The sequence below is a fragment of the Bos taurus genome, chromosome 16 (assembly GCF_002263795.3).
Source record: "Bos taurus isolate L1 Dominette 01449 registration number 42190680 breed Hereford chromosome 16, ARS-UCD2.0, whole genome shotgun sequence".
Taxonomy (NCBI): domain Eukaryota; kingdom Metazoa; phylum Chordata; class Mammalia; order Artiodactyla; family Bovidae; genus Bos; species Bos taurus.
This window is the reverse complement of record NC_037343.1, coordinates 66,122,273-66,146,887: the sequence shown is the minus strand read 5'-3', so window position 1 is coordinate 66,146,887 and position 24,615 is coordinate 66,122,273. Positions and strand designations below refer to the sequence as shown.

Here is a 24,615-nt window from a genome sequence, read left to right as displayed (position 1 = left end):
TATTTAAAAGCTTGTGCCTAAAATAGTTTGCTCTCCACTTTAAAATGTTATTTAAATAAAGTAGTAAGAAAGAAAAAATGAAAGTTAACTTCAAATCATTTTGTTTCAACAAACAGAGTAGATATAGGATGGTAGCACCACAAAAAGGGAAAGCAAAAATTGATCTTAGATTTAGAAATGATCATTATTTAATGTCCATTTCATCTTATCTTCTTTATTTATATAGTTTGAAAAAAATGATGGCTTATAAATTTGATTCTGTGAAATGATCTCACCTGTAAAAACAAAAAGTTCTGTTTCTCATTAGACTTTCTAAACAATTGAAGAAAGGAAGACTTTGAGCACCCATTTTATGCATAAAGTTATGCTCGAAGAATAGTAATAATACAATGTCAATGAATATTAAGATTACAGATCATTACAGCCGGCGCTGTCACTAACGCCAGCACCAGTTTCACAGCATTTAGACTGAAATCCTTACCTCAGCAAAAGTACAGATTATTAGACTTCATAGACCTTCAGGATTATTCCTAAATAACTAAAACCTCTGATGTTCACTTGGTACATGCCAAGGACCTACTGTACATACTTTAAAATGTTTATAATGTAACAGCAAATTCAAAGCAGTACATACAGACTAAGTTAGTGTACAACTGAAGAGGGAAAACTGAGTACATAAATGGTGTATCAAGTAGAATTTAATACAAAAGTATATAAACGTAATACTGGCAAGGACTTTGCTTATTCATTTTTTACCAGCTGGTCAGCAGCTAGCATACTTCCCTGCATGTATTTAGTACTCAGTAAGCATATATTGTTTGGAAGAAGCTTTTATAGAAAAAAGTAGGTAAAAATTTTAGAAAGAAAGATGGTTGTGATGACAAGAAACAAAGTGACATTAGAAACCAAAGAATATTGAGAAGATATCATAAAGGAACATGTGTAATTACCAAAAGCCTGCCAAGCACCCTATAATTCCCTGTGTTTCAGTTTGTGTAAAAGTTATAGTGTGTAGTATGTATCTTTTATAGCCACTTTTTTATATATCTTTTAAAACCACTGCTACAAAGAGTTAAATTTTTCTTATTTTCCCATAACCCTTCCATAGTATATGTACTGTCCAAGTTAATATAAGGTCAATATAATGCCAAGCAAAGGAAAATGATAAGCTCTCAAAACAACTTAAAAACTTTTTTTCCAGAGCTGCAGCCCGATGTAACAAAGGCATAGAAGTACTATTTGCGGTGGCTCTGGAACATTTTGTGTTGGTTGTTGTGAGAGTTTTGAGGGGGCCAACTTCTGCAGATGAGACAGCCAAGAAGATTCAGTACCTAATCCATTGTCAGTGGTGTGAAGAGAGAATTTTTCAGAAGGATGGTAATATGGTAGAAGGTAAATGCAAGTTTCTTTTGACTGAATATTGTGTTGAATTTATGTGTAAGCCTCCAATAAATAAGCATTTATCACATCCCTAATTTATACATATTGTTGTCCTTTGATTTTAAAGATTACAGTGCTAACTTTATTTCCTATACTGGATTTCCTTTCATCAACAGACAAGACATTCGTGTGAGTTCATTAAAGTCATTTACTCATTATAATTTATGCTCTCTAGCCATGCCTCCTGTCAAAACGCCTAGAAATAACTTAGTTTCCACTGTCACTAATTTTAGGAACATTAAGTCAGATTACTTCTTTGTTTGGGATGTTTCAAATCATTAATTTTATAAAAATAATGGTCATGTTTCTGACTGAATATAGAACCCATCAGTTGTAAAACTCATCCAGTAAATATTTGTTGAGCCTCTACTATATGCCAGGCCTGGGGAATAGGAAAAAGATGTGGCATGTGCCCTCATCAGGCTGTTTCTAATTTGCTTTTCTGGGACATAGAAACAGTTGCCCGTTGTTTTCTGTTAGCTTCCTAGCACTTTTGAAATGTGGATTTTTAAGAACTCTTTATATAGTAGAATTTAACCCTCGGGGTATGATACGATAGTTGTAGATATTTTTTCTCATTTTGTCACTTGTGTTTGCATCTTTTATTCTTTCATGCAGACATTCTTCATTGTTTCTGTTGTAAAGTTATTCAGACGCTTAATGTACTCTGCATTTTGTCTGTAGTTGGGAAAAGCTTTGCAATCCTAAATTATTCAGAGAAGGTTGTTTTATTGACTAGGTCACCTCTTGTCCACTTATTTGAGAATACCATATTTACCTTATACTAAAATCCCACATAGATTTGAATTTGTTTTTAGAATTTCTATTCTGTTCCAGTGGTTGGATGTTCATGCATTCATTCACTTCTACTCCTTTTAGTGTTGTTTAATATCTGTTAAGGCAGTCACTTCTCAGAGCTCTATTTTCAGAGTGTTCTGACACTGGATCCTTTTTTTGCTTAATGAAAGATAAATAAATAAACCAGTTGGTAGTTTATCTTGACCACATTGAATTAAGGAGATGTGGTTTTGACGCTTCCTCAGAACCCACCATGCTTTTCTTCTGTCCAGGTACTTCTGTTAGCGTTAATCGATAGTAGGAATGGAGGGCATGCTGTCATATTCCTTTGTTTGAGTTCTCTCTGGTGCCTTCGGATTTGTGCATGAAGCTGAGATACCTATCATTTATCAGTCAAAGTACCAATCAGCACTTTGACTGTATCATTACAGTGCCTTCTGGCTTCTATTATTTCTGATTAAAAGTTAGTTGTATTGTTGTTCCCTTGTACTTGATACTTGGTGCTTTCAAGATTCTTTTTGCAGTTTTCAGCAGTTTGGTTATAATATGTCTGAGTGAGTCTCTTTGTGTTCATCCTCCTTGGAATTCAGAGCTTCTTAGGCCCAGAGGTAATTTTTTTTTTTTTTTAATCAAATTTGGGGCACTATTTTGCTTCTCCAACCTAAACCTTTATCACTTCAAACTGGATACAGATATCTTCTGTAACCTGCTAATCATGGATTAAAGGAGTAATCAGCTTTTTCAAGTACAGTTTTCTAACCAATCCCTTTAACAGTTGTCCTAGAGCTACTCTAGTAGCATTCATCTTTGCTTTTTAGGTTCATATAGCCCCTAGGCTATTTCTGCCTTTAATATCTATTCCCTCCAGTATGGTTTTCTTCCAGTAGTACTGTCTCTCAGCTTATAAGCTTTCAGCAAGTACTGAATGATTGGGACGTATGATGACTTCTCTTCTTATTTTCTAGCAGTATTTAGGAATTATTCACAAAAATAAATTTTTCTGTCATTTCTAAAGATTTGGAATAAGAGAAGCCAACTCTAAATGCCCAGTCCACCATCCTGATCTTGGTTTAAATGCAACAGAGTCAGAAAGGTTATAGAATCCACTTGGCTTTTTAAAATATAAATTTCATAAATATCTTTGATGAAACTTGGGAAAGTTTTGGTCCTCCTAGATAAATGGTATAGTGCCCTGTGGTTTCTTTTCTATTTTTTCCTAATTCAATTTTCTTTTATGTAAGAAATAATACACATCTTCAGTGTTTAAAAGGATATCACTAATGTGAGTTTCACCTCAATTAGAAAAAAAAAAAACCTCAGTGTTTCTTTTTACCTCGTACCCCAGTGTTACTGATGGTATTCCTACCTTTAAAATTATGAACCAGTTCTTAAATGGAGATTTTTATCCTTTCATTTCTCACCATAAGTGTTTTACAATATCATTGAGTAATTAAACTCAAATACACTCTGCTCACATTTGATCCTGAATCTGTAAAAACTTAACATCTTTCCTTCTCTTTCAGGAGTCCTTCATGTCGCTTTATAATTTTGGATTGTTACTACCGTGGGTTTTTTTTGAATTGTTTTAAAAATTGAAGAATGTTTGATTTACACTGTTGTGTTAATTTCTGTTGTACAGCAAAGTGGCTCAGTTATACATGTATATATACTCTTTTTCATCTTCTTTTCCATTGTGGTTTATCCCGGGAGACTTGATATAGTTCCTTGTGCTAAGCAGTAGGACCTTGTTTTCCATCCATTCTAAATGCAGTAGTTTATGTGTCCTAACCCAGACTCCCATCCACCCCTCTCCTGCCACAGGGCTCAGTGTCCGTGAGTCTGCTTGTTTTGTAGATAGGTTCATTTGTGCCGTGTTTTAGATTCCATATATAACTGATATTTTATGGAATCTGTCACTAGAATGTTTTTTTAATCTAACATTTTAAAGGATTTTGACTTAATAAATTACTATTAAGCAATATGAATTGTTTTCTGCATTGTTGTAATCATATAGGACTTACGGAGTATAAATGAGTGTTTCTTTCCAAAAAGTCAGATCACTTAGAACTTTTTATCAATATGTAGTATATAATTTAAAAAATCAAATAGTTCTGCATCTTATTAGTAATGATATCTGCCCCACTCCCTAAAGTAACGAACTATTAATAAAAATCTTACAGCTGTTTCTTCTAATGTTTAAAGTCTCTAATGTTTGATATCTTCCCTATTTCTAAGTTATATTGCCTATAACTTCCTTTCATGAAGACAACTATTCAGAATCTCAGACCAGCTCAGTCACATGCATGTACTTCTCCTCTCCAGTGTTGGCTTAATCAGTATTCCGTGTTCCTATTTTTATAAATATAAAAACTTTGTTTACAAGTTGTATTAGTTATCTATCTGTGTGTAACAAATTACCTCAAAACTTGGTGGCTTAAGACATTATCATCTCAGTTTCTCTTGAGTCAAGAATCCGGGCATAGCTCAGCTGGGTCCACTAGCTAAGGGTCGCTCACAAGGTGGCCGTCAAGGTATTGGCTGGGGCTGCAGTCATCAAGGCCTGACTGGGGAAGGACCTGTTTACAAGCTCATTCACATGGTTATGACCTGGATGTAGGTTGTTAGACTGAAGACCTGAGCACTTGTTGGCTGCTAAGAGGTGTTGTCAGTTCATTGTCAAGTAGTCTTCTTCACAGAATAGCAGCTCACTTCATCAGAAAGAACCAGAGAGAGAAAGGGAGAGAGAAAAAGAGAATATTGCTATATTCTAGTCACTAGATATGAGTCTACAGATTCAGTGATCTCGCCTTCAAGAGGTGGAGATTAGAGAAGGGTATGAATACCAGGATACAGGGATCATTGCTGCCTTTCTTAGAAGGCTGCTCCACAGAGAGGAACCAGTTACAGTGCTGTAATAACTTTTTTATACACCTCTTCAATTACTCGAATTAATCATTACTATATATTTGTCACCTTTTGGGTGTGTATATACTTTTCAAAATCCATAATACAGTTTAGTGCTTCTGTGATTTTTGTTAAAAACAACCTTTGGGTTTCATTTAATTCCGCTGGAGACAGTCCTCCTCCTCTGGTTTGGGTTGTTTGTTTCTAAGTCTGCCAAAAGCTGTTGCCCTGGGTCTTCCTTTTAGACTCATAATGGAAATTTTCTTTGGCTTTCTCCTTGTGATGTACTTCCTATATCTTAAATCTTATGTATTTTGACCTTTCCTTCTTCACTTTCTCCTTTTGAAGCTACACTTTTTCCCTTAGGAGGATTTCCTTAGAAGGATTGCAGGGGTAAATATAGAAGTCTAGGTTAGAAGTTGTTTTTCCTCAGAATGTTTAAGATGTTATTCCTTTGTCTTTTAACCTTCAATATTAACAAGTTTGCTGTTGTTCTTAGGAATAGTCCTTTGTGTTTTTTTCTCTGAGTGCTCTTAAAATCTCTCCTCTTAACCCACTATTCTAAAATAACTTCAGGATGTTTATGAATTCATCTTTTTTAATTCATTGTGCTGCAGTCTGTGAGCCCTTAAACCTGAGTTCTTCAGTTTTGATAAATTTTTTCTATTTTCTCTTTGATAATTTTTTTCTCTCAAATTATTTCTGTTCTGTCTTCCTAGAACTCATTTTAGTTATATGATGGATCTGCTTGATTAACCCTCTAATTTTTTTTACATCTCTATTTATTTCTTAGCATTTAGTTCTTCTTTATAAATTTCCTTGAGTTTTATTTTTCCAACTTTCCTGCTTAAATTTGTCATACTTCGTTCATTTCCAAGAGTTATTTCATATTTTTATTGTTCCCTTTTTAATAGTATCCTATTCTTGTCTCAGAGATGTGAAATCTAATCTTACCTCTATGATACTATTGACTGTAGTTGGGTATATTTTATATTTAGGGGAGGATAGGTTTTTCATTTTGCTTATTTTTGTATTGTTGCTATTATTTTGTTAGTTATTCTTTCCTAATTATTTCTGGTTTGCAATTCTGTTCTTGTCATAGTGTATCTCAAATGTCTAGTAGTCTTAGTTTTCCATGCTGACAGTTATATTGGAGTTCTTGGGGCAGGGCTTATAAACTGATAAGATTTTACTGTAATGAGAAGGCAGTCTGCCTTTTCATTACAAGAACTCCCAAAAGACAGTCAGCCAATCTGTATGTGTGTTTTTTCTCCTGGATTGGTAAGTACTTATGCAGAGGAATCTTGCAGTCTTTTATCAGCTTTCTAGGAACCATGTTGGGGAAGGAGACTGGCAGGTCTTAGCATTTGTACAGACTTTTACTTAGTCCCTTTCTTTTCATATGCCTCCTCACTCTTAACTGTGACTAACGCCCCTGGTTCCAGATCCCCTGTGGTTCAGCCTCACCCAAGATTAACTTCCTCTTTTGGATGGAGAAGACACAGAAGCCTAACTGTTGATCTTAGAGAAGATCTACAAGTCTTAAAATTTTTAAATGAAGTCTTTTTTTTTTTCCCCCACATTACTACCCTATTTCCATCTTCAAAGACAGTCAGTACTTTCATTCTCAAGCCTTTTCAGGCCCCACAATGCCAGTGGGCTTGCTGTTTATTGGTAGCCTGTCTACCCGTTTCAGGCTCGGGCTTTAGCTTTCTCTGACCTGCTAAATCAGTTACCCCTTTGTGTATCTGCTTCCCACTTCTAAAATTTTATTGACATTTCTCATCATCTTGTTATCTCTTCTCACATTTTATTTATCTTTGGGGTTTGAATTTTATTCCTTTGTTCTCATCTTAATAATGCTTTAAGAAACAGAAGAGATTAAAGTATGTGTTCAGTCCATTTCATTTAAAGTCTCTAAATAGTTTGAATTCCTCATCTGGAATTACCTTCGTGGCCTATTTACCAATGACATAGATATAGTAGTTCTTTCTTCATACCTTCATTTTTTTCTACTTCGTAACTTGAAATGATAACCCTGATCCCTGAAGATGCTGATGCTCATCAGGCACTAAGAAATCTTAGGCAAGGGTCTTCAAAAAAGACACAGGTTTATGTGATGGGATCATTTTGCAAAATACATCAGGAAACAAACTGACAAATATTTGTGTGCTGCCTGCGGTAAGTTGGTACAACTGACAGAACCATAAATATAAATCACCTTACTTTGGGTAATTCTGCCTGTAGTACATGTAATTTATTTAATGGTTTCAGGGAAGATGTCTTGAATATATTTGTACAGCATTTGAGCAGCATCATTCTCAACAAAGCTAACGTCAATGATAACCACACCTTTTAAGGCTGAAAGGTAGACCTAGGAACAAACAATGAAGGAGGCCGTTAAGTATATATACAACTGTGAATTATGCCACTTAACTGCATTAAATGACAGTGATATCAGATAGCAAGAAGCTATAGACCCATGTCCCTACTACCGTAATCCTGAGTTCTGGATATATCTAGGGCCCATTGATCAGATCAGGCCATTCCAAGAAAGTGAATGATCAACCCAGAAATGGCCTGGGGGAACTCAGTTGGAGAAAATCTGATTTAAAATGACTATAGGAAATGGCAACCCACTCCAGTACTCTTACCTGGAAAATCCCATGGATGAGGAGCCTGGTAGGCTACAGTCCATGCGGTCGCAAAGAGTCGGACACGACTGAGCGACTTCACTTCACTTCACTTCATTCTGAGTCTTAAGTGAACAGGAAAGTCCATGGTAGAATATCATGCCATTTTGGAAACTAAGACTAGGTCTTGTATCTCCCCAGTCATATTCTGATTACATCAGGGCCCTCATTGCTCTTTAAACTGAATTAGTTTCTTCTAGCCTACATGTCTGGGACTGAATATGCATCAAGCCTAGGGAATAGAGTAATTCATTTTCTCTTCCCAATTACAGAAGAGTTAACTTATAGGAAATGCCTTTATTTTGATGGATGTTGGTTATATGGGTATGTACATTTATTAAAGCTCATCAACCTTTTCACATAAAATGTATACGTTTTACTGCATGTAAATTATACCCCAATCAGTTGATTTTAAAATATGGATAGCTTGTAGAATTTATAAGACTTTCTCCTGCTGAAATTATTTCAGGTAGTATAGTGACTTAAAACCATGCCTCTAATTTTGACATGGATTTCTATATCTTTTTTAAGCTTTAATCATCTGATCTACATAACTGAGATCTTAATACCTGCTTCAGAGAGTTTTAAGGATTAAATTTTTTTTAATGCATATAAATGCACAATACCTGGCACATAGTAGATCCTCAGTGTATTGTAGCTGCAAATTATTACTTATATAACAATTACTACTGTTTACATTGTTATTTCTCCTTTGATTTCTTTTTATTACCTTTTCACAGAAAACCCATATAGACAGCTACCCTGTAATTGTCATGGAAGCATGCCTGGAAAGACAGCAATAGAACTTGGACCTCTATGGTATGTGCCTAAGCATAGTAATGTATTCAGAGTTTATGCATGTATTGATCTGATTGCTGACTTTTGATTACTGTGGTAGAAGACAAATTTAGTTTCAATTTTTAAAAAAATATAGGTAAATAATTATAATTCTTTTCCCTTATGAACCTGAGGTGTTTTCTTTTCACATTTTTCTATACCATTATTCTTAAAAGTTTGTGACAGAGTTAAGATGCAGTCGGATTAAAGAGAAGCCAAGCTGATCTGCAAACTAAATAATTCATTCATGCGTAGTAAGGATGAGGCTTTTTTCAGCTGATAATTATAGAACTAGGGTATGATTTTAAAGTGATCACTATAACTTTTTATAGACCAGTCAACTAATGTAAAAGTTCTTTGAGGAATTAATTTTAAGGAAGAAGGGCATGTTAAAGTGAATGTCTGCTTTTGTATTAGGTAAAGCTGTTTATATGTGACAGAGCTGCAAGTATTTAATGTATGTGTGTGCTTTTTGCATCCTTGGTAACTAGTTATGTGTTTTTCATGTTTGAAAGTTGAATTGCTTTTACTCACAATCCTTCCCATAAGCTATTTGTTACTAGAGATTCTTGGAGAAATTTGAGATTGCTAATAGCATTGTAATAACAATCATGGCAAACTCCAGCCTCATTACTTTATAAGGCCAAGGTTTAGTCATTACTAAGTCTAAAAATTAACTTAATGGTAAACATATTTGTGCTGATGCCCATTATTTTATCTTCAAGTAAATACTTTTAGATTAAGAATGACCTGGCCAGCCTTACCTTCTAGTTCTCTCAATCACCTGCAGTATGTTGACCCTACCCACTCTTGGAACTGGGGAAGTTCAGAGTAACAGGTTGCTAGATCCAGAAAGATCTCCTAGCCCAACTCCTCCCTCATTTTACCAGATGAGAAAATGATGGCACAGTGTATTTTAAGTGTTGGATAAAACTGATCCCTCAGGATTTAGTTAGTCGCACACACAGAACAGAACCAGAACTCATTTTTTTTTTTACCTCCAAGACTGAGTTCTAAACAATAACTTAAGGTTTTCTCACTTAAAGCCATTGTTCATGTCTTTACGCTCATTTAGTCTCTTCTCCCTTCCCTTCCTCTAGTTCAAATTCTGCATCCTTTTTGAAGTGTCACTCCTCAGTGCTTAAATCCAAAATAATCTTTGAATTGTCTTTTAGTAAATCTTACACTGGTCACTTGTTTGACATTTAAAATCACATATCCTTTCATATATATTTGATTACCCTAGTAATAGCTACTGTTTCTTGAGGATATACCTTGTACTAGGGATTGTAGGTGTATTATCTCATTTAATTCCTGTAAGTCTGTGAGAAGTTTTATTTTCCATATTATGATAAGGTATGTGAGACTCAAAACAATAGTTACTCAAGATTACATAGCTAGTAAGTGGTGGAAAGGTTTGTCTGACCTGGAATTCATATTCTGTCCATTATACTTGTGATTCTCAAATTAAATGGGAAACTGAGCCCTGGGCCACTTTTTAACTGCATCACTACCAGCACATGTAATTCTTATGGATGTCACCCTGCCCCGCCACATATGCCCTGGAACTAAGGATTACTGTTACTGATAGGAATATGCATTGTGAAAACCTCTGCATTACTGTGTGTCCCAGTCTAGATTCTGTCTACATTTATAGGCTTTCATAGGGTAAACAGTGAATTTTATACTTCACTCTATCTTACACCTCTATGTACAACAGGACTATACACCTTATGAGGGCTCAATAAATTGACCTATTGTGAATGAAATTTCCTTTACTAATCCCACTAGCTTAGAGAATTGACATGATAAAGTAGGCAAATTACTTAGTCATTGTTTAATTACGAAGACTTATTTTATTAAAGAAAACACTTCTTGAATCTAATTCTGTATTCTTTTTTTCAGGTCAAGTTCCCTTTTCAATACTGGATTCCTCAAAAGAATGCTGTCTGAATCTCTTCACCATGGTTTAGATGACATTCAGACCCTAATAAAGACATTAATCTTTGAGTCAGAGTGTACTCCTCAGTTTTCAGTTCATGCACCTTCAAATCTCAACAAGCCAGGTGACTTAACACTAATTTACTAGGTTACAAATTGTTTATCAAAAATACATCTTTAATGTTATAATTAAAAGCAATATAAGTAGTATGCTTTAAGTAAATTCTCTGTAATGAGTCTCATCAGTAATCCAGTTAGCTTTTTTTTTTAATTGCATTGTTTTCTTCAAGTTTATATTAGGGGCCTGAAAGGAATGATGATTTTGTTTTATAGATGTATTTTTTAAACTTTAGTAGATTGAAAGAACTAAGAGTCTGTTCTGATTTTATCACCCTGTATCTGCTTTCTGGAAAGAGAAACTTTAGGTCATTCTGAGAATAGTGTGGCCAAAAATTTTGTAATATCCGTTGAGCCATGGAAGCTAGGTTTATACTTACCACTCAGAAAAGTTAAGTTTTTTCTACTTTGTTTTCTCTTTAGTATAAATAGGCTTGTGTAGTTTTATCTGGCTACTGATAGAAGGGTGGGCCTGTTAGGTATCATAGAGTGTCAAAAAATGAATTCTTGGAACCTGTTTTGGTCACAGAATCATATATTCATAAAAGCAGTGCATAGATTTAGTAAGCTTTTATGTAAACTTCAAATTGTTGCATAATATCATCCTGTAAAATATTTTGTTTCCATTTGTTCTAATTTTAGAAGAATGCGGTGTATTTATTAAAACTACAGACGATACCACAACAGATAGTCACAGCGCACAAGGTACGTGTGCGTGTGTATGAACGCATCTGTGTATGAACGCATCTGTGTAAGAGCACGTAGCAGCAGGGTAACTGGAACTGGAAGAGAAGAGATTGCTTTGGTAGCCTACTTCAAATTCATTTTCATCTTATTATACCAGCAACCAAATTACAGTAGACCTTATTTATCTGGCATTTGCATAGTTCAAAACTTCTATCAATATGTATTTTGTTCACATCTCTGGTATATGGTGATCCCCTTGCAAGAGCTATACAAGATGTTAAAAGAAATGTCACTGATTAACCAGAAGACCCTATACTCTGGCCATAAGAATTTTATTACATAGCCTTTCTTATAATTTGAGGTGTGTATATACTTTAAAATATACTTGTATTAGGCATTGTAAATTCATATCAAAGGATGTTAAGATTTGTAATGGTGGTGCTTAATGTCTAAGGTTTTTAGAAGGCAATGTTAGATTCTAAATCTGTTTTGTATACAGGCAAAAACAGTGTTGAGATTGAAAGAACCAAGGACTATACTTACAAGCTGTAATTTTGTATTAGTTGCTGAGCATTTTAGTGTTGATTTTCAAAGAGAAGAAAATTTCAACTCCTGCTAATAGCTTATGGTTTAGTAACTACATACTGTTCCCAAGTCATGTTCATTTAGCATCTTCAACCAATTTGTTAGGATTCAAATCACTTAAAAATGATTTATTCTCCTTAATTTCTCTGTTGGAGGGAAGAGAAAGGCATTCCAGTATCCTGTAAAATAACATTAAATTTACGAGTATCACCCTACTTCTTTGTGTCATTTGTTACATAACCTTAGCCAGGTCCCCCACCTTTAAGAGTTGTCATAAAACCTTTTTAGAATAAGGTAAAAACATAAGTTTTGAAGATATTTAAAATCTCTGAGCCTTTCTCATATATAAATTAAGGGAGTTAGACTAATCTCTATGGATTCTTTTATAGCTCTAAAATTATGATTGTTCTAAACTGTATAACAACATATAAAATCTTACATGATAGAAAATATCAGGCAAAAGAAATCTATATACTGCTGATGATAGTAATTGGAAGGTATTGGATTTTTAGTCTCAGCCTTTCCTAACTCTTGGGGTACATGTGCCTTCTTAGATTTAATGTGACAGTATAATCAGGTTTTAATTATCTGATTTAATGGGGGAAGCCATGAGTCAATACTTCAACAATATTTATCTTTGAATGCAGTTTATCATTCATTTTCATGCATCAGATTTGTCTTCTGAATATTTTTGCTTAAGTGAATGTTCATGAAAATTTTAAATTTGGCCATAATAACATCCATGTTGAACATTCAGAAAAAAATCTCCATATGGTAACTTGGATATCTCAGTTGTCCTCCTTTTGTGATTTTTCAAGGGATAACTGCTAGAAACTTACTTGCTAGCTTCCTTTCACTGAAAATGTAAAGGCTAAGTACTGTGGTAAAAAGTAGGCAATGAGATCATACAGTGTACTCATAAATTCCTATATGCAAGCCGCTGAGACTGACTTTGTGTTCGTTTTGTGTTCAATGAAGACTACTGTATATCAAACACAGTTGACTCTTGAACAGCCCTGGGATTAATCCATGTGTAACTTAAAGTCAGTCCTTCATCCACAGATTCAACAAACTGTGGACCATGTGTTACTGTAGTTTCTCCCTGTTGAAAAATATCCATGTTGAAGTAGACTCACACAATTTAAAACCGCATTGTTCACAAGGGTCAATTCTATTGGCATTCAGTAGAGAATACAACTATAGAAATAAAGGACCTTATTCTCCAGGAACTTAGAATATAATTTGGGAAGGATTTATACACATTATAAAGACCTAAATACATGAAACAAGAAAACATATAATGACAGAACTTAATCAAACTCAGAGTAGTGTTGAGAGTAGTGAAATCTGTGGAATGACTGGCCCAGATTTCAAAAATGGCTTTCTACAGAAGATGGAGGTAGGCTTGAGGCTTACAACTGAAGAAGGTAGAAAGAAGTTCTGATTCAGCAAACAGTTAAACAGTAAAATTACATGAGTAAAGGATAGTGAAAATATAAATATTACAATAAAAGCTATGTTATTGTAAGAATTAAGATTGGATATATAGGTCAAAAGGTTGTGTCAAAGAATTTAGACTTGAAGAGATAGTATGTAGTTATTCAAGTATCTGGCTTGTGATTTTTAAGAGAATGCTAACTTTCTGTGTTAATATCTGTACGTTTCAGGAAAGAGAAAAAGTAATGAAACAACTGCAAATTTAGTCAAGAGGCAAAAGACTGATGTCAATACTGAACATCCTCCCTTTTATTACAACATCCACAGACACAGCATTAAAGGAATGAATATGCCAAAGTAAGACAGACAGTGAATGACAAAGTGTATATATTTACTATTTTAATGACATTATGAGTTAAAACAAGAACCTCATTTTTGCCTTTCCTTGTTGCAGGTTAAAAAAGTTTTTGTGCTATCTTTCTCAAGCAGGCTTTCGAGTAAGCCGAACTCATTTTGACCCAATGGGAGTTCGTACAGATGCACCTCTAATGCAGTTTAAATCCATCCTTTTGAAGTACAGCACCCCTACTTACACCGGAGGACAGTCAGAGGGCCATGTCCAACCAGCATCTGAAGACACAGTAGCCGACAGGGTTGAAATGTCAGTGAATGACAAAGCAGAAGCAGGTGGTTGCAGAAGATGGTAAATGTAAAGGAAAGTTTCTCAGATGTCTGTGTTGATGGCCACAATTATTATTCTCTGTAACAACTGTAGTGCTTTTTCTATTCTTTCAATTCAGTTGTGTAAAAATAAAAAACAGTGCTCTTTTCATTCAGAAAATTAGCAGTTTCTAATTTAGCTGGTTTGGGAGCTATGCTTTCCAAGTTTTTCTTATTTTAAAGAAAGCTTAAAATTTGAATGAAAACATTTCATATGAAGCCAAGTTTGTGACTGAGATCACCCTACTGTTTAATAACTCAGAAAATTTTCACATGCAGACTGTTTGGAATTTTATATGTTATGAAAATAACACATTACTTAATCTCAGCTCTACTTAAAGTGATTCACGATATTTATCTTTTCTGTTTGTAATGTGTAAGATGAATCCAGAATCCTTTTATTAAAGTGACCCTAAATAGGAGGAATAGTGTCCTTTCTGATTACTAATGTATTATTTCACAAATACAAGATAAAATATATTCCCAATTTCAAGAAATCTTATTTCTCCAACTAAATACTTATCAGAGATAGAAATACATTTTCTTGTAAGTTTAAAGTCCAGATGATTACACTTTAAGATTTTGTTAAAATAAATTGAGACTACTGTTCTAATATAATTGTTTACAAGCATGAAATTCTGAGGAGAGATTTTGTTATGAATTAAACAAACTGGGTGATCTCAAGTGCCTCAGTTAATGCACGTACAATATTCATTTGCTTGGTTATGCTACCTCTCAGGAGTAAAATTTGTCACCTTATGAATTTATGAAGTGAGGATTTTCTTGCTTTTTGGGGTGTTTTTTGTTTGTTTGTTTTGCTTGTTTTTTTGGTTTGTGTATGTGCTAATTTTTTGCACAAGTAGCCCAGGCTAACATGACTACAAAAATTAGTTGGAAAAAAAAAATCTTGTTTCCATTAATAAATATGGTTCTTGCTTCATCCGAATATGAGTTTGTATGAAAACATATACCAAAAATTTAGATTTTTGTTTCAAGGATTTAATGCATATTTACCTAAGTGTTTCTTAGAAAAACTAACTTTTTTTTACAAGTATTAAGCTTGGGAAATGGAGGAAGAGAAATGACTGAAAGGTTTAATATATCATGTAAAAAAAACCACTCCCATGACATACACAGAAATTCAGGGAGTTGGGGCTGCATCAACCTAAGAGTATTAATTTAGAAGAAATAAAAGAAAAATTCTTTGTGTTATTACAGCATAATCTTAGCAGGATGCTTTTTCTTATCTCCAATTAATGGAATTTTAGTAAAATAAAGGAATAGATGAAGTACATGTTTAGTTTCTATGACCATTAAAAGAAAACCTTTATTATTCTTGCCAGTTAATTCACGAACACGAAAAGAAATAAAAGTTGTTATTTTTTTGTATAGTTAAGAAAAGTTTCTATAAATCCATGAGACAAACCAGCACTTGGACCATCTGATTATTTAAAATATATGTGTATGGGGAGAGGAAATAAGGTGAAGGAATAGGAGGATATAGAACCCACCTCCCCCTACAAACATATAAAAAATACATCTACATGTTGAACAATTCTCAGTGAAAACTAACTAGAACCTGTCAGATGTACAACCAAGGCTGTATAAAAGGTCCACACAGAAACAGGTAAGGAAAAACAGGCAATCAGGTAGGGACCTGTGACCCTGGGAGGGAACTTGGAGGAAAAGGGAGACTACCCTCCCTGGAGGGCGAGTGGTTCAAGCCACACATTGGGTACCTCAGCCTGGGGTCCAACAAAGGGAAGATGAGGCCCTTGCGGGTTGGAAGACCAGTGAGACTAACAGGAGGGCTCTGGGAAGGCTGTACTCCACTCATGACGAGCACTTGGGATACTCACATGGCCTCACAGCTGGGTGGAAAGGGCGATTGAAATGGAAACCTCACAGACTGCTGACATTGCCCATGACCGCTCTCGTGTACCCCCCACTGCCTCCAGCCTGAGCTGAGCAGATGCTCCAGCACTGCGGGCCTTGCACTGCAGATTCACCGTGAAGCAAGGGTTGCCACAACCGTGGAAAAAGCTCAGTTGGCTATGAGATGCTAAAGGCAGCTCAAACCCTACGTGGTGTCTTAGCAAAGTGGGGAGCAGCCGTTTCCAGTGATGGCACAGCAGAGACAGTCAGGAAGGTCACCTCAGCCCTCGCCTAATACCCACCGTGCACCTCTTGCTCCAGCACTGCTCCCCGCTGGTGTGAAGCTGAGTGCTGGGAGGAACAAGAGCACACACTGAAAGCTACCTGAGCCAGCCTGGACCTGACCCTCGGGGCTTCTGCTCCAGCAGCATGAGACCTGACCCCAACCCTGCGGGCAACTGAGAGGAGGGGAAGCCCTGCATCACACCGCCTCCAGCACCTCCACCTCCAACCCCGCCTCCCACCGAGTGACAGCTGCCAGCTCGCTCCTCTACAGAAAGGTGTGACCTGTGTTCATGTCCGATCCAGCTCTCCCACCAAAGAACACGCAGACTACACAGGATACTCCCACTCAAGGACTCCTTCAAGGATGCCAGAGAGAACTGTTTCACCTGATTGCATAGGGACAGAGAAAAATAAGCCAAATAAGATGACAGAGGAATTTCAGTTCAAAGAGCAAGAGAAAATGGTTAGGGTGGGGGAACTAATGAAATATTTACCAGGTAAAAGAATTCAAAGCATTAGTAATGAGAATGCTACCTGAACTAGGAAAAGGAATAGATGAATACAGTGATAAAGTTTTAAAGGAACTAGAAAATATAAAAGAACCAGTCAAAACTGAACACAGTAACTGAAATAACAAGCACTAGAAAGAATGACCAGCACACTGGGTGACACAGAACACATAAGTAACCTGGAAGACAGAACAATGGAAATTACCCAATCACACAACAAAGAGAAAAATGTTTTTAATGTTAAGATCACACTTCTAGTGATCTCTGGGGTAACGTGTATCAACATTCACATTATAGGGGTCCCAGAAGAGAGATGGGGGTCAAAAATGTATTTAATGAACTTATGGCTCAAAGTGATGAAAGGGAAAAACATGCAACCTAGGATACTCTACCCAGCAAGATTATCATTTAGAATTGAAGGCAAGATAAAGAACTCAGATAAGCAAAAATGGAAAGTGTTCCTCAATACCAAGCCAACCCTAGAAGAAAATGTTAAAGGTTCTTCTGTAAGAGGAAAAGAAAAGGACCTAACAAGAAATTATAGGAAAGGACAATCCCACTAGTAAAGGCAAATATGTAGTAAAAGCCAAGTATCAACCACTCAAATATGCTAGTACAAAGGTTAAAAGACAAAAAATTTATAAATCAATTCTAACTGTAATTACTAAGGGAATTGTCCTCTTCCATATGGTCTAATGGTTAGGATTCCTGGTTTTCACCCAGGTGGCCTGGGTTTGACTCCTGGTGTGGGAAGGCAAAGATTTTGGGTGGCTTCCCTAGTGGCTCAGATGGTAAAAAATCCACCTGCAATGTGGGAGACCCGGGTTCAGTGCCTGGGTTAGGAAGATCCCCTAGAGAAGGGAGAGGCTACCCACTCCAGTACACTGGCCTGGAGAATTCCATGGACAAAAGAGCCTGGCAGGCTACAGTCCATGGGGTCACAAAGAGTCGGACATGACTGAGTGACTTTCACTTTAGTAAAGGAATAAACATGAAGATGTAAAATATAACAAGAAATACCAAGTAGAGGAAAAGGTAGTAAAAACATAGATCCTTTCAGAATGTGTTTGAACCTAAAGGACTATCTGTTTAAAACAAATCAATACAGAACCGTGGAACCCCACGGTAACCAAACACCTACAATAGATACACAAAAACAAGGACGGACCACAAATACACCACAAAGGAAAACTGTCAAACCACAATGGAAGAACCAAAAGGGACAGGGAAGAACCACAAAATAAGCCCAAAACAAGTAATAAAACGGCAGTAAGTACACACCTATCAGGAATTAATGGCAATAGATTTTCAAGGTAGAAGATTAGGTTTTAAGATCTGCTTTGTAAATATAAACATCAATAGCTGTAATTTCACCATGACGAGGCAGTGATCCATGAAGGGGGATTTCACTGTAACGGCAGAAAGCAAAGAGGAACTAAACAGCCTCTTAGTAAGGGTGGGTGAAGGAGGCGAGTGAAAAAGCTGGCTTAATACTCAATATTAAAAAAAACTAACATCATGGCATCCAGTCCCATCACTTCACTGCAAATAGAAGGGAAAGAAAGCAGTGACAGATTTCCTCTTAGGCTCTAAAATCATCGCAGATGGTGACTGAAGCCATGAAATTAGAAGATTGCCTCTTGGCAGAAAAGCTATGACAAACCTAGACTGTGTGTTACAAAACAAAGACATCACTTTGCCGACAAAGATCTGTATAGTCAAGGCTATGAGGTCTTTCCAGCAGTCATGTATGGATGTGAGAGCTGGGCCATAAGGCAGGCAGAGATGAAGAATTAATGTTTTCAAGCTGTGGTGCTGGAGAAGGCTCTTGAGAGTCCCCTGGACAGCAAGGAGCTCAAACCAGTCAATCTTAAGGGAAATCAACCCTGAGTAGTGATCAAACGTGGGCCCCCTGCATTGGGAACATGGAGTCTTAGCCACTGGACAATCGAAAAGTCCCTACCGTGCTTCATGTTTCATTACGCAGTTAACTTTACCAGTGCTACTATTTATGTGGATTCAACTTACTATCTAACGTCCTTTCATTTCTTCCTGAAGGATTCTTCAGTATTTCCTATAGGGTAGGCAGGTCTGCTACTGACAAATTTGCTCTGTTTTTATGTGTGACCATCTTAATTTCTTTCATTTTTGAGGAGTAATTTTGCTGCATATAGAATTCTAGGTTGACTTTTTCCTGCAAAGCCTCTGGGCCTCCATGACTTTCCTATGAGAAGCAAGCTGTTAATCTTATTAGAGAGTCCTCATATGTGATCACTTTTCTCTTGCTGTTTCTCAAACCCAGTCTTATTTAGCAGTAGTTAGGCTTCTCAGATGTGCATATTCTTTTCTGTAAATTCTGAAGTTTGGGGCAATTATTTCTCCAAATATACTGTAACCCCTTCTCTCCTTCTAGGACCTCCATTATGCTATTATACTTGATAGTGTCCCAGAGATCTCTGTAGTTTTCCCCCTTTATTCCTTTAAATTTTATTTCATATTACAATATAGCTGATTTACAATACTGTGTTTCTATTCCTTTTTTTCTGATTAGGCTACTCTCAAGTAATACCTCTGTTCAAATTTGTTGAATATTTTTAGCAGTTCAAATCTGCTTTTGAGGGACTCTACTCAATTTATTTCACCTGTTACAGTTTTCCAATCAGGATTTCTATTTGCTTCTTTTATCATAATTTATCTTTATTGTTATTCTCTATTTGGAGAAAGATTATTCTCAAATTTAGCTTTTAAGACATGGTTTCTTCTAGTTCTCTGAACAAGCTTTTAAAGGCTAACAAAATTTTACTTAAAAACTTCAACACCTGGGCTTTGTCCCAGACACTTTCTTTCCAAGTCTTGTAAATTTTTGTTGAGAACTAAACATTTAAAATAATATAACATGCCAACTCTGAACAAGGAATCCCTTCCCCTCCTCAGGTTTTGCTGCGTTAGAACTTCTTGGACTGACTCTGTAAAGTCTGCATTTTTTTGCTGTGTGTGACCATTATATTCTGTTTTGCTAGCTTAAATGTGAATGATATTTGCTCAGTTGTGTCCAACTCTGCGACCCCAAGGACAAAAGCCTGCCAGGCTCCTCTGTTCGTGAAATTCTCCAGGCAAGAAAACTGGAGTGGGTTGCCATTTCTTTCTCCATTTTGTTAGCTTAGAGGTCAGCTAATGATTGGACAGCAATGTTCTTTAATGCCTTTAAACAGTTAACTCTCCCAATCTTGAAGAAGTGCTCTTTGAAACTATTGGGCTATGCCTTCAACACTTCAACATGCAGTTTACAACTGCCTTAGCTTTCACTTCCTACTCACAGAGCCTCAAGTTCTGTCACAGGTTAGATTAATGCTTTTTCTTTTGGGTATGCATATATCTTATACATGCAGCCTTCTAGATTCCCAGGAATTATGCTGGAACTTTTCAAAGCCCTCTACAGACATGACATTTTTTTGTTTTTGTTTTTGGTCAGCATCTGTTTAGCCTCAATTGTTATCACAGCCTCAAGTAGCTTCTATGGTAAACAGGGTAAAGATACAGATCTTTGCAGAGTGAGTGGAGTCAGGTCAAATAAAGACAGAACTCTTTAGAATACAGAGCTTTTCAGTGAGATACCAGACAGGTCAAATAGTGACAATTCTCTAGAGTGGGCTTTTTGTGGTGCTTCAAGTTCCCTCCAGTGGTTACTAGGCTGCTGGTTTTAACAGTTGCAAGGTTGCTTGTTTTCAAAGCTGACCTAGAACTGAGGAAATATGGACAGGGAAATTTAAAATGTTACAAACCATTTTGTTACAGTTTCTGTTGAATAAATGCTTTTTAGACTACTGGAAGCTTTTAGTTTTTTTTTTTTTTAGAGTTCTGACAAAGTTGATTTTGACAACTTTTAGTGTTATCATTGTTTTTATGGAACAACAGATTTTCAGCGGTCCTTACTCCATTAATTCAGAAAAGTTATCAAGGAAGCCATTTTTATAGTTACAACAATGGAACACTAATTACTTTTCCTTTCTAATAATTATGTTTCTAAGACTTAGTAAACCAAGTATTTCTAAGTAGAAATGTGGTGGGAATTTACGAGAGATCTTTTCTCATTTGGCATTTCAATTATTTCATGCTTGGTTCTCCAAGTTGAGAGTCCTGAGACTCAATTTTCTCAAAGGTACAAGTGAAATATTGTCGTTCCCAGTGTTCAGAAGACTTAAAACGATAATGTAAAACTAATTACAAAGGTACAGTAATCAAAACAGAGTGGTACTGGCAAAAGAAAAGTCATACAGACCAATGGGACACAAGCCCATACATAAACCATCCTATATGTACGGTCAATTGATTTTCATTAACTGAAAATTAATTAAGGCTGCCAAGACAATTCAGTGGAGAAAGGGCAATCTTTTCAACAAATGGTGCTGGGGAAACTTCATATCCAAATGCTAACAAAGCTGATTTCTTATCTTTTGCCATATACAAAACTCAAGATGGAAAAAAAAGACCTAAAAAAAGACTCTTGGAGGAAAATCTTCATGATATTAGATTTGGCAATGCATTCTTGTACATGACACCAGAAGCACAGGCAACAAATAGAAAAATTGGAACTTATCAAAATTAAAAACTTTTGTGTATCACAGGACACTTCTGAAAGAGTGAAAAGCCAGCCCACAGAATGGGAGAAAATACATGAGTAAATCATATATCTGATGACAGATTAATATCCAGAATATATTAAGAACTTCTACAATACACACAAACAATCCAATTAAAAATGGGCAAAAGACTTAAATGGGTATTTCTCCACAGAGGATATACAAATGGCCAGTAAGCACGTGAAAATATGCTTAGCGTCACAAGCCACTAGGGAAATACAACTCCAAAACACAATGAAATAACACTTTATACCCATAAATACAGCTACTGAAAACAAAAACAGCAAGTGTTAGTGAAGAAGTGGAGAGAGTGGAATCCTTCTGTATTGCTGGGGGGATTGTAAAATGGTGCAGCCATTGTGGAAAAGTCTGAGGTTCCTCAAAAAATTAAATATAGAATTGACATGTGGTTCAGCAACTTCACTCTTAAGTGTATACCCAAAAGAACTTAAAGAACTCTCACAGATACTTGTACAAAAATGGTCACAGCAGCATGAGTCACAATAGCAAAAAGTTTCCATTAATCTAAGTACCCATCAACAATGAATGGATACAGTGGAATATTATTCAGACATAAAAAGGAATGGAATTCTGATATATGCTACAACTTGGATGAACCTTAAAACCATTATGCTACAAGACATTAAGACACAACAGACAAATGCTGCAAATGCTGCAAGATTCCACATATATAATGTGCCTAAAATAGTCAAATTCAAAGAAAAATAGAGTTTACCTGGGGTATATCACATATCAGGTACAGTTTCTGATTGGGATGATAGTTCTAGAAATAACAGATAGCAGTGATGGCTAAAAAACACTCTGAATGTATCTTAATGTCATTCAATTGTATGGTTAAAGTGATAAATTAGGTTATATATATTTTAGCATAATATTAATAAATTTAAAATGATAATGTATAATCCAAAGGCCCTATTTAGTGAGTCTTTCATTTCTCAGTTGAGAAGGTGGTCATAGAAGTTACTTGGATAATACTTTATGAAACACTCATAGTTAATAGTATGTTTAACAGTACCCACCCTCCAGCACACACAAACATACACACACACACACACACACAACACTATACACTCAGTCCTCTATCAAACACCTGTCATTATATTTTGCAAAGGATTACACATCCAGTAAATTCACTAATGATGCAAAGAATTTATATCCTCCCATACTGATGGATAAAAACACATACATTCTCTAAGCACAAAGCTTATATTCACAAATAACTTTTTGCTTAAAGACAAATGTCCATTAATAATCACAATGGAATTTAGTTGTTTAATGCAACCACTAATCTAATATCACCAATAAAATCTAAGCAGTTATATCACAAAACCAGGGTTATATTCAGTGGACATGCATTAATAATCTATACAATTTAACATTACACCAGAAAAGGAACTGAATACAAAATTTTCCTTGACATTTGGTGGTTTTCAAACTTCATGGCACAGATTACCAAAAAAAAAAAAATTGTAAAAACAGATTTTAAATATTTTCAATAGAATGGTAAAAAATTGAACAAGCCTTTAAATTTTCATATTGGGGTGAATATTTAAAACATCAAGCTGGCCCCGATCTGTCAAAAATGACAGGTAAATATTTACAGCGACTAGACAGGCTTTCAGTTACAATGGTATTGGAGGGCAACTTCCCCTGGTAAAAACCTTTTATGGTTAATTTCCCAATGCAAATATGTTTTCATAAATACTGTGATAATTTAAACTTGGAAACATACCTGAAATCAGGACAGGGACAAAAAAAACCAACACAAGTCAATCTTATTTCTGACCTGTTATCATAAAGCCTTTTTGGGTCCAGACACCACACACTGTCCTTCATTATAAAACTAAATTAAGAAGAGTAGAATGACTTTACCATTCTGGCTGACATTCTTCTACAGAGTTATCTTTCACTACACATCAAGGCAGGGTTCAAGCTCCATTAGCTTGCTTCTCTAGATACAGTGTAATTAGCAGAGCACCAAATTTATAAACTGATATGGCAACCCAAAATGCTAAACACACTTTTCAAACAGAAGCAAATTTTCCCTATTGTTAGTTCTATGTGCCATGTTATTTTTGAAACTTATGCAGCTATGAATAAGAAAAGAATTAGGGAAGCTTTGAACATATCTTGTACTTTTCATCCAGGCTAAAGTGCAAAATATCTCCATGTCTCTGGTATTTTAATAGGAAAAAAACATACACATAATAAAGGAAATGAGGTGACAATAAAATACAAAGAAAAAGACTTTTTAAAATACACACTTGAAAACTACATAAGAACAATTTAATTTTTCTTTCTTCAATGAAATCTGTGAATGAACCAAGTTCTCACAGAACTTGGGATCTTGTTTGGTTCTCTTTCCCAGGATCAGAAATTCCAAATTTAGAGGGACAAAAATGGAAGAAAATAACATTGCATGACAATGGACACTAAGTTCATAAAGAACTTTTCTTTAAAAATGAGATATTATGGAAGAAAATACCATGAAAATAATAATCCTATGAGAATTGTTTTTTAAGCACAGTAAATTTGAGCCTTGGTCTTCATGAAGATACTACAGCTTATATAGAAAACTATAAATATACAAGACTCCAGGAAAAAAAGTCAAAATACATATTTAACATTCTGTAGGCCTAAAAAACTTCTGAGGGGAGGGAGAAAGATGGCCAACTAAATCTTCGCTTAAGAATACAGAACTATGAAAAATTCCTGGGTCAAAAGCTCCAAGATGCTCCAAATGGAACCACACTCTGTGAAAACATACAATTTAGATATACTTTTTAAAGGAAAAATAAAGTACTGAATAATTGCAGTTCCTTCCAAAAAGGAGATCTTAAATTAAGGGGAAAAGATTCTAATAGTGTAAACGAATCTGGCTCAGAAAGAAAACTGAATAACATATCCAAAGTTCTGTCCATAAAAGTAATGACGGTACATCTTTAATATTAAAGAAATAGGCTATAAAAAAGTTCATTCTCAGAACTGGTTTTAGTAAAATCTCATTTGTGCTCCTTTGTGGGTGCATAATAAAGTTCCATGGGTTTGTTCACCTTCCAGTATTTCTCACTGACCAATTCCAAAGAAAAAGAGCCATTTAACACCTAAAACAAAAAAGAAACAATT

At 35.5% G+C, this 24,615-nt stretch overlaps 2 protein-coding genes across 5 annotated transcripts in view; one reads left to right on the top strand and one right to left on the bottom strand.

The window, feature by feature from the left end:
• Positions 1-15,105, top strand: part of TRMT1L (tRNA methyltransferase 1 like) — a 34,708-nt gene extending 19,603 nt beyond the window's left edge. For 2 of the 3 annotated variants that reach the window (XM_024976424.2, XM_005217380.5), the window contains 6 exons: positions 1,202-1,392; positions 8,576-8,654; positions 10,578-10,738; positions 11,373-11,435; positions 13,670-13,796; positions 13,894-15,099. In XM_024976424.2, the coding sequence (XP_024832192.1) occupies positions 1,202-1,392; positions 8,576-8,654; positions 10,578-10,738; positions 11,373-11,435; positions 13,670-13,796; positions 13,894-14,146 (874 nt within the window). In that variant the 3' untranslated portion in view covers positions 14,147-15,099. 3 annotated transcript variants of the gene reach the window in all.
• Positions 15,106-22,567: 7,462 nt separating this feature from the next.
• Positions 22,568-24,615, bottom strand: part of RNF2 (ring finger protein 2) — a 44,752-nt gene continuing 42,704 nt past the window's right edge. Inside the window, exon 7 of one of the 2 annotated variants that reach the window (XM_059875474.1) lies at positions 22,568-24,593. In XM_059875474.1, the coding sequence (XP_059731457.1) occupies positions 24,492-24,593 (102 nt within the window). In that variant the 3' untranslated portion in view covers positions 22,568-24,491. 2 annotated transcript variants of the gene reach the window in all.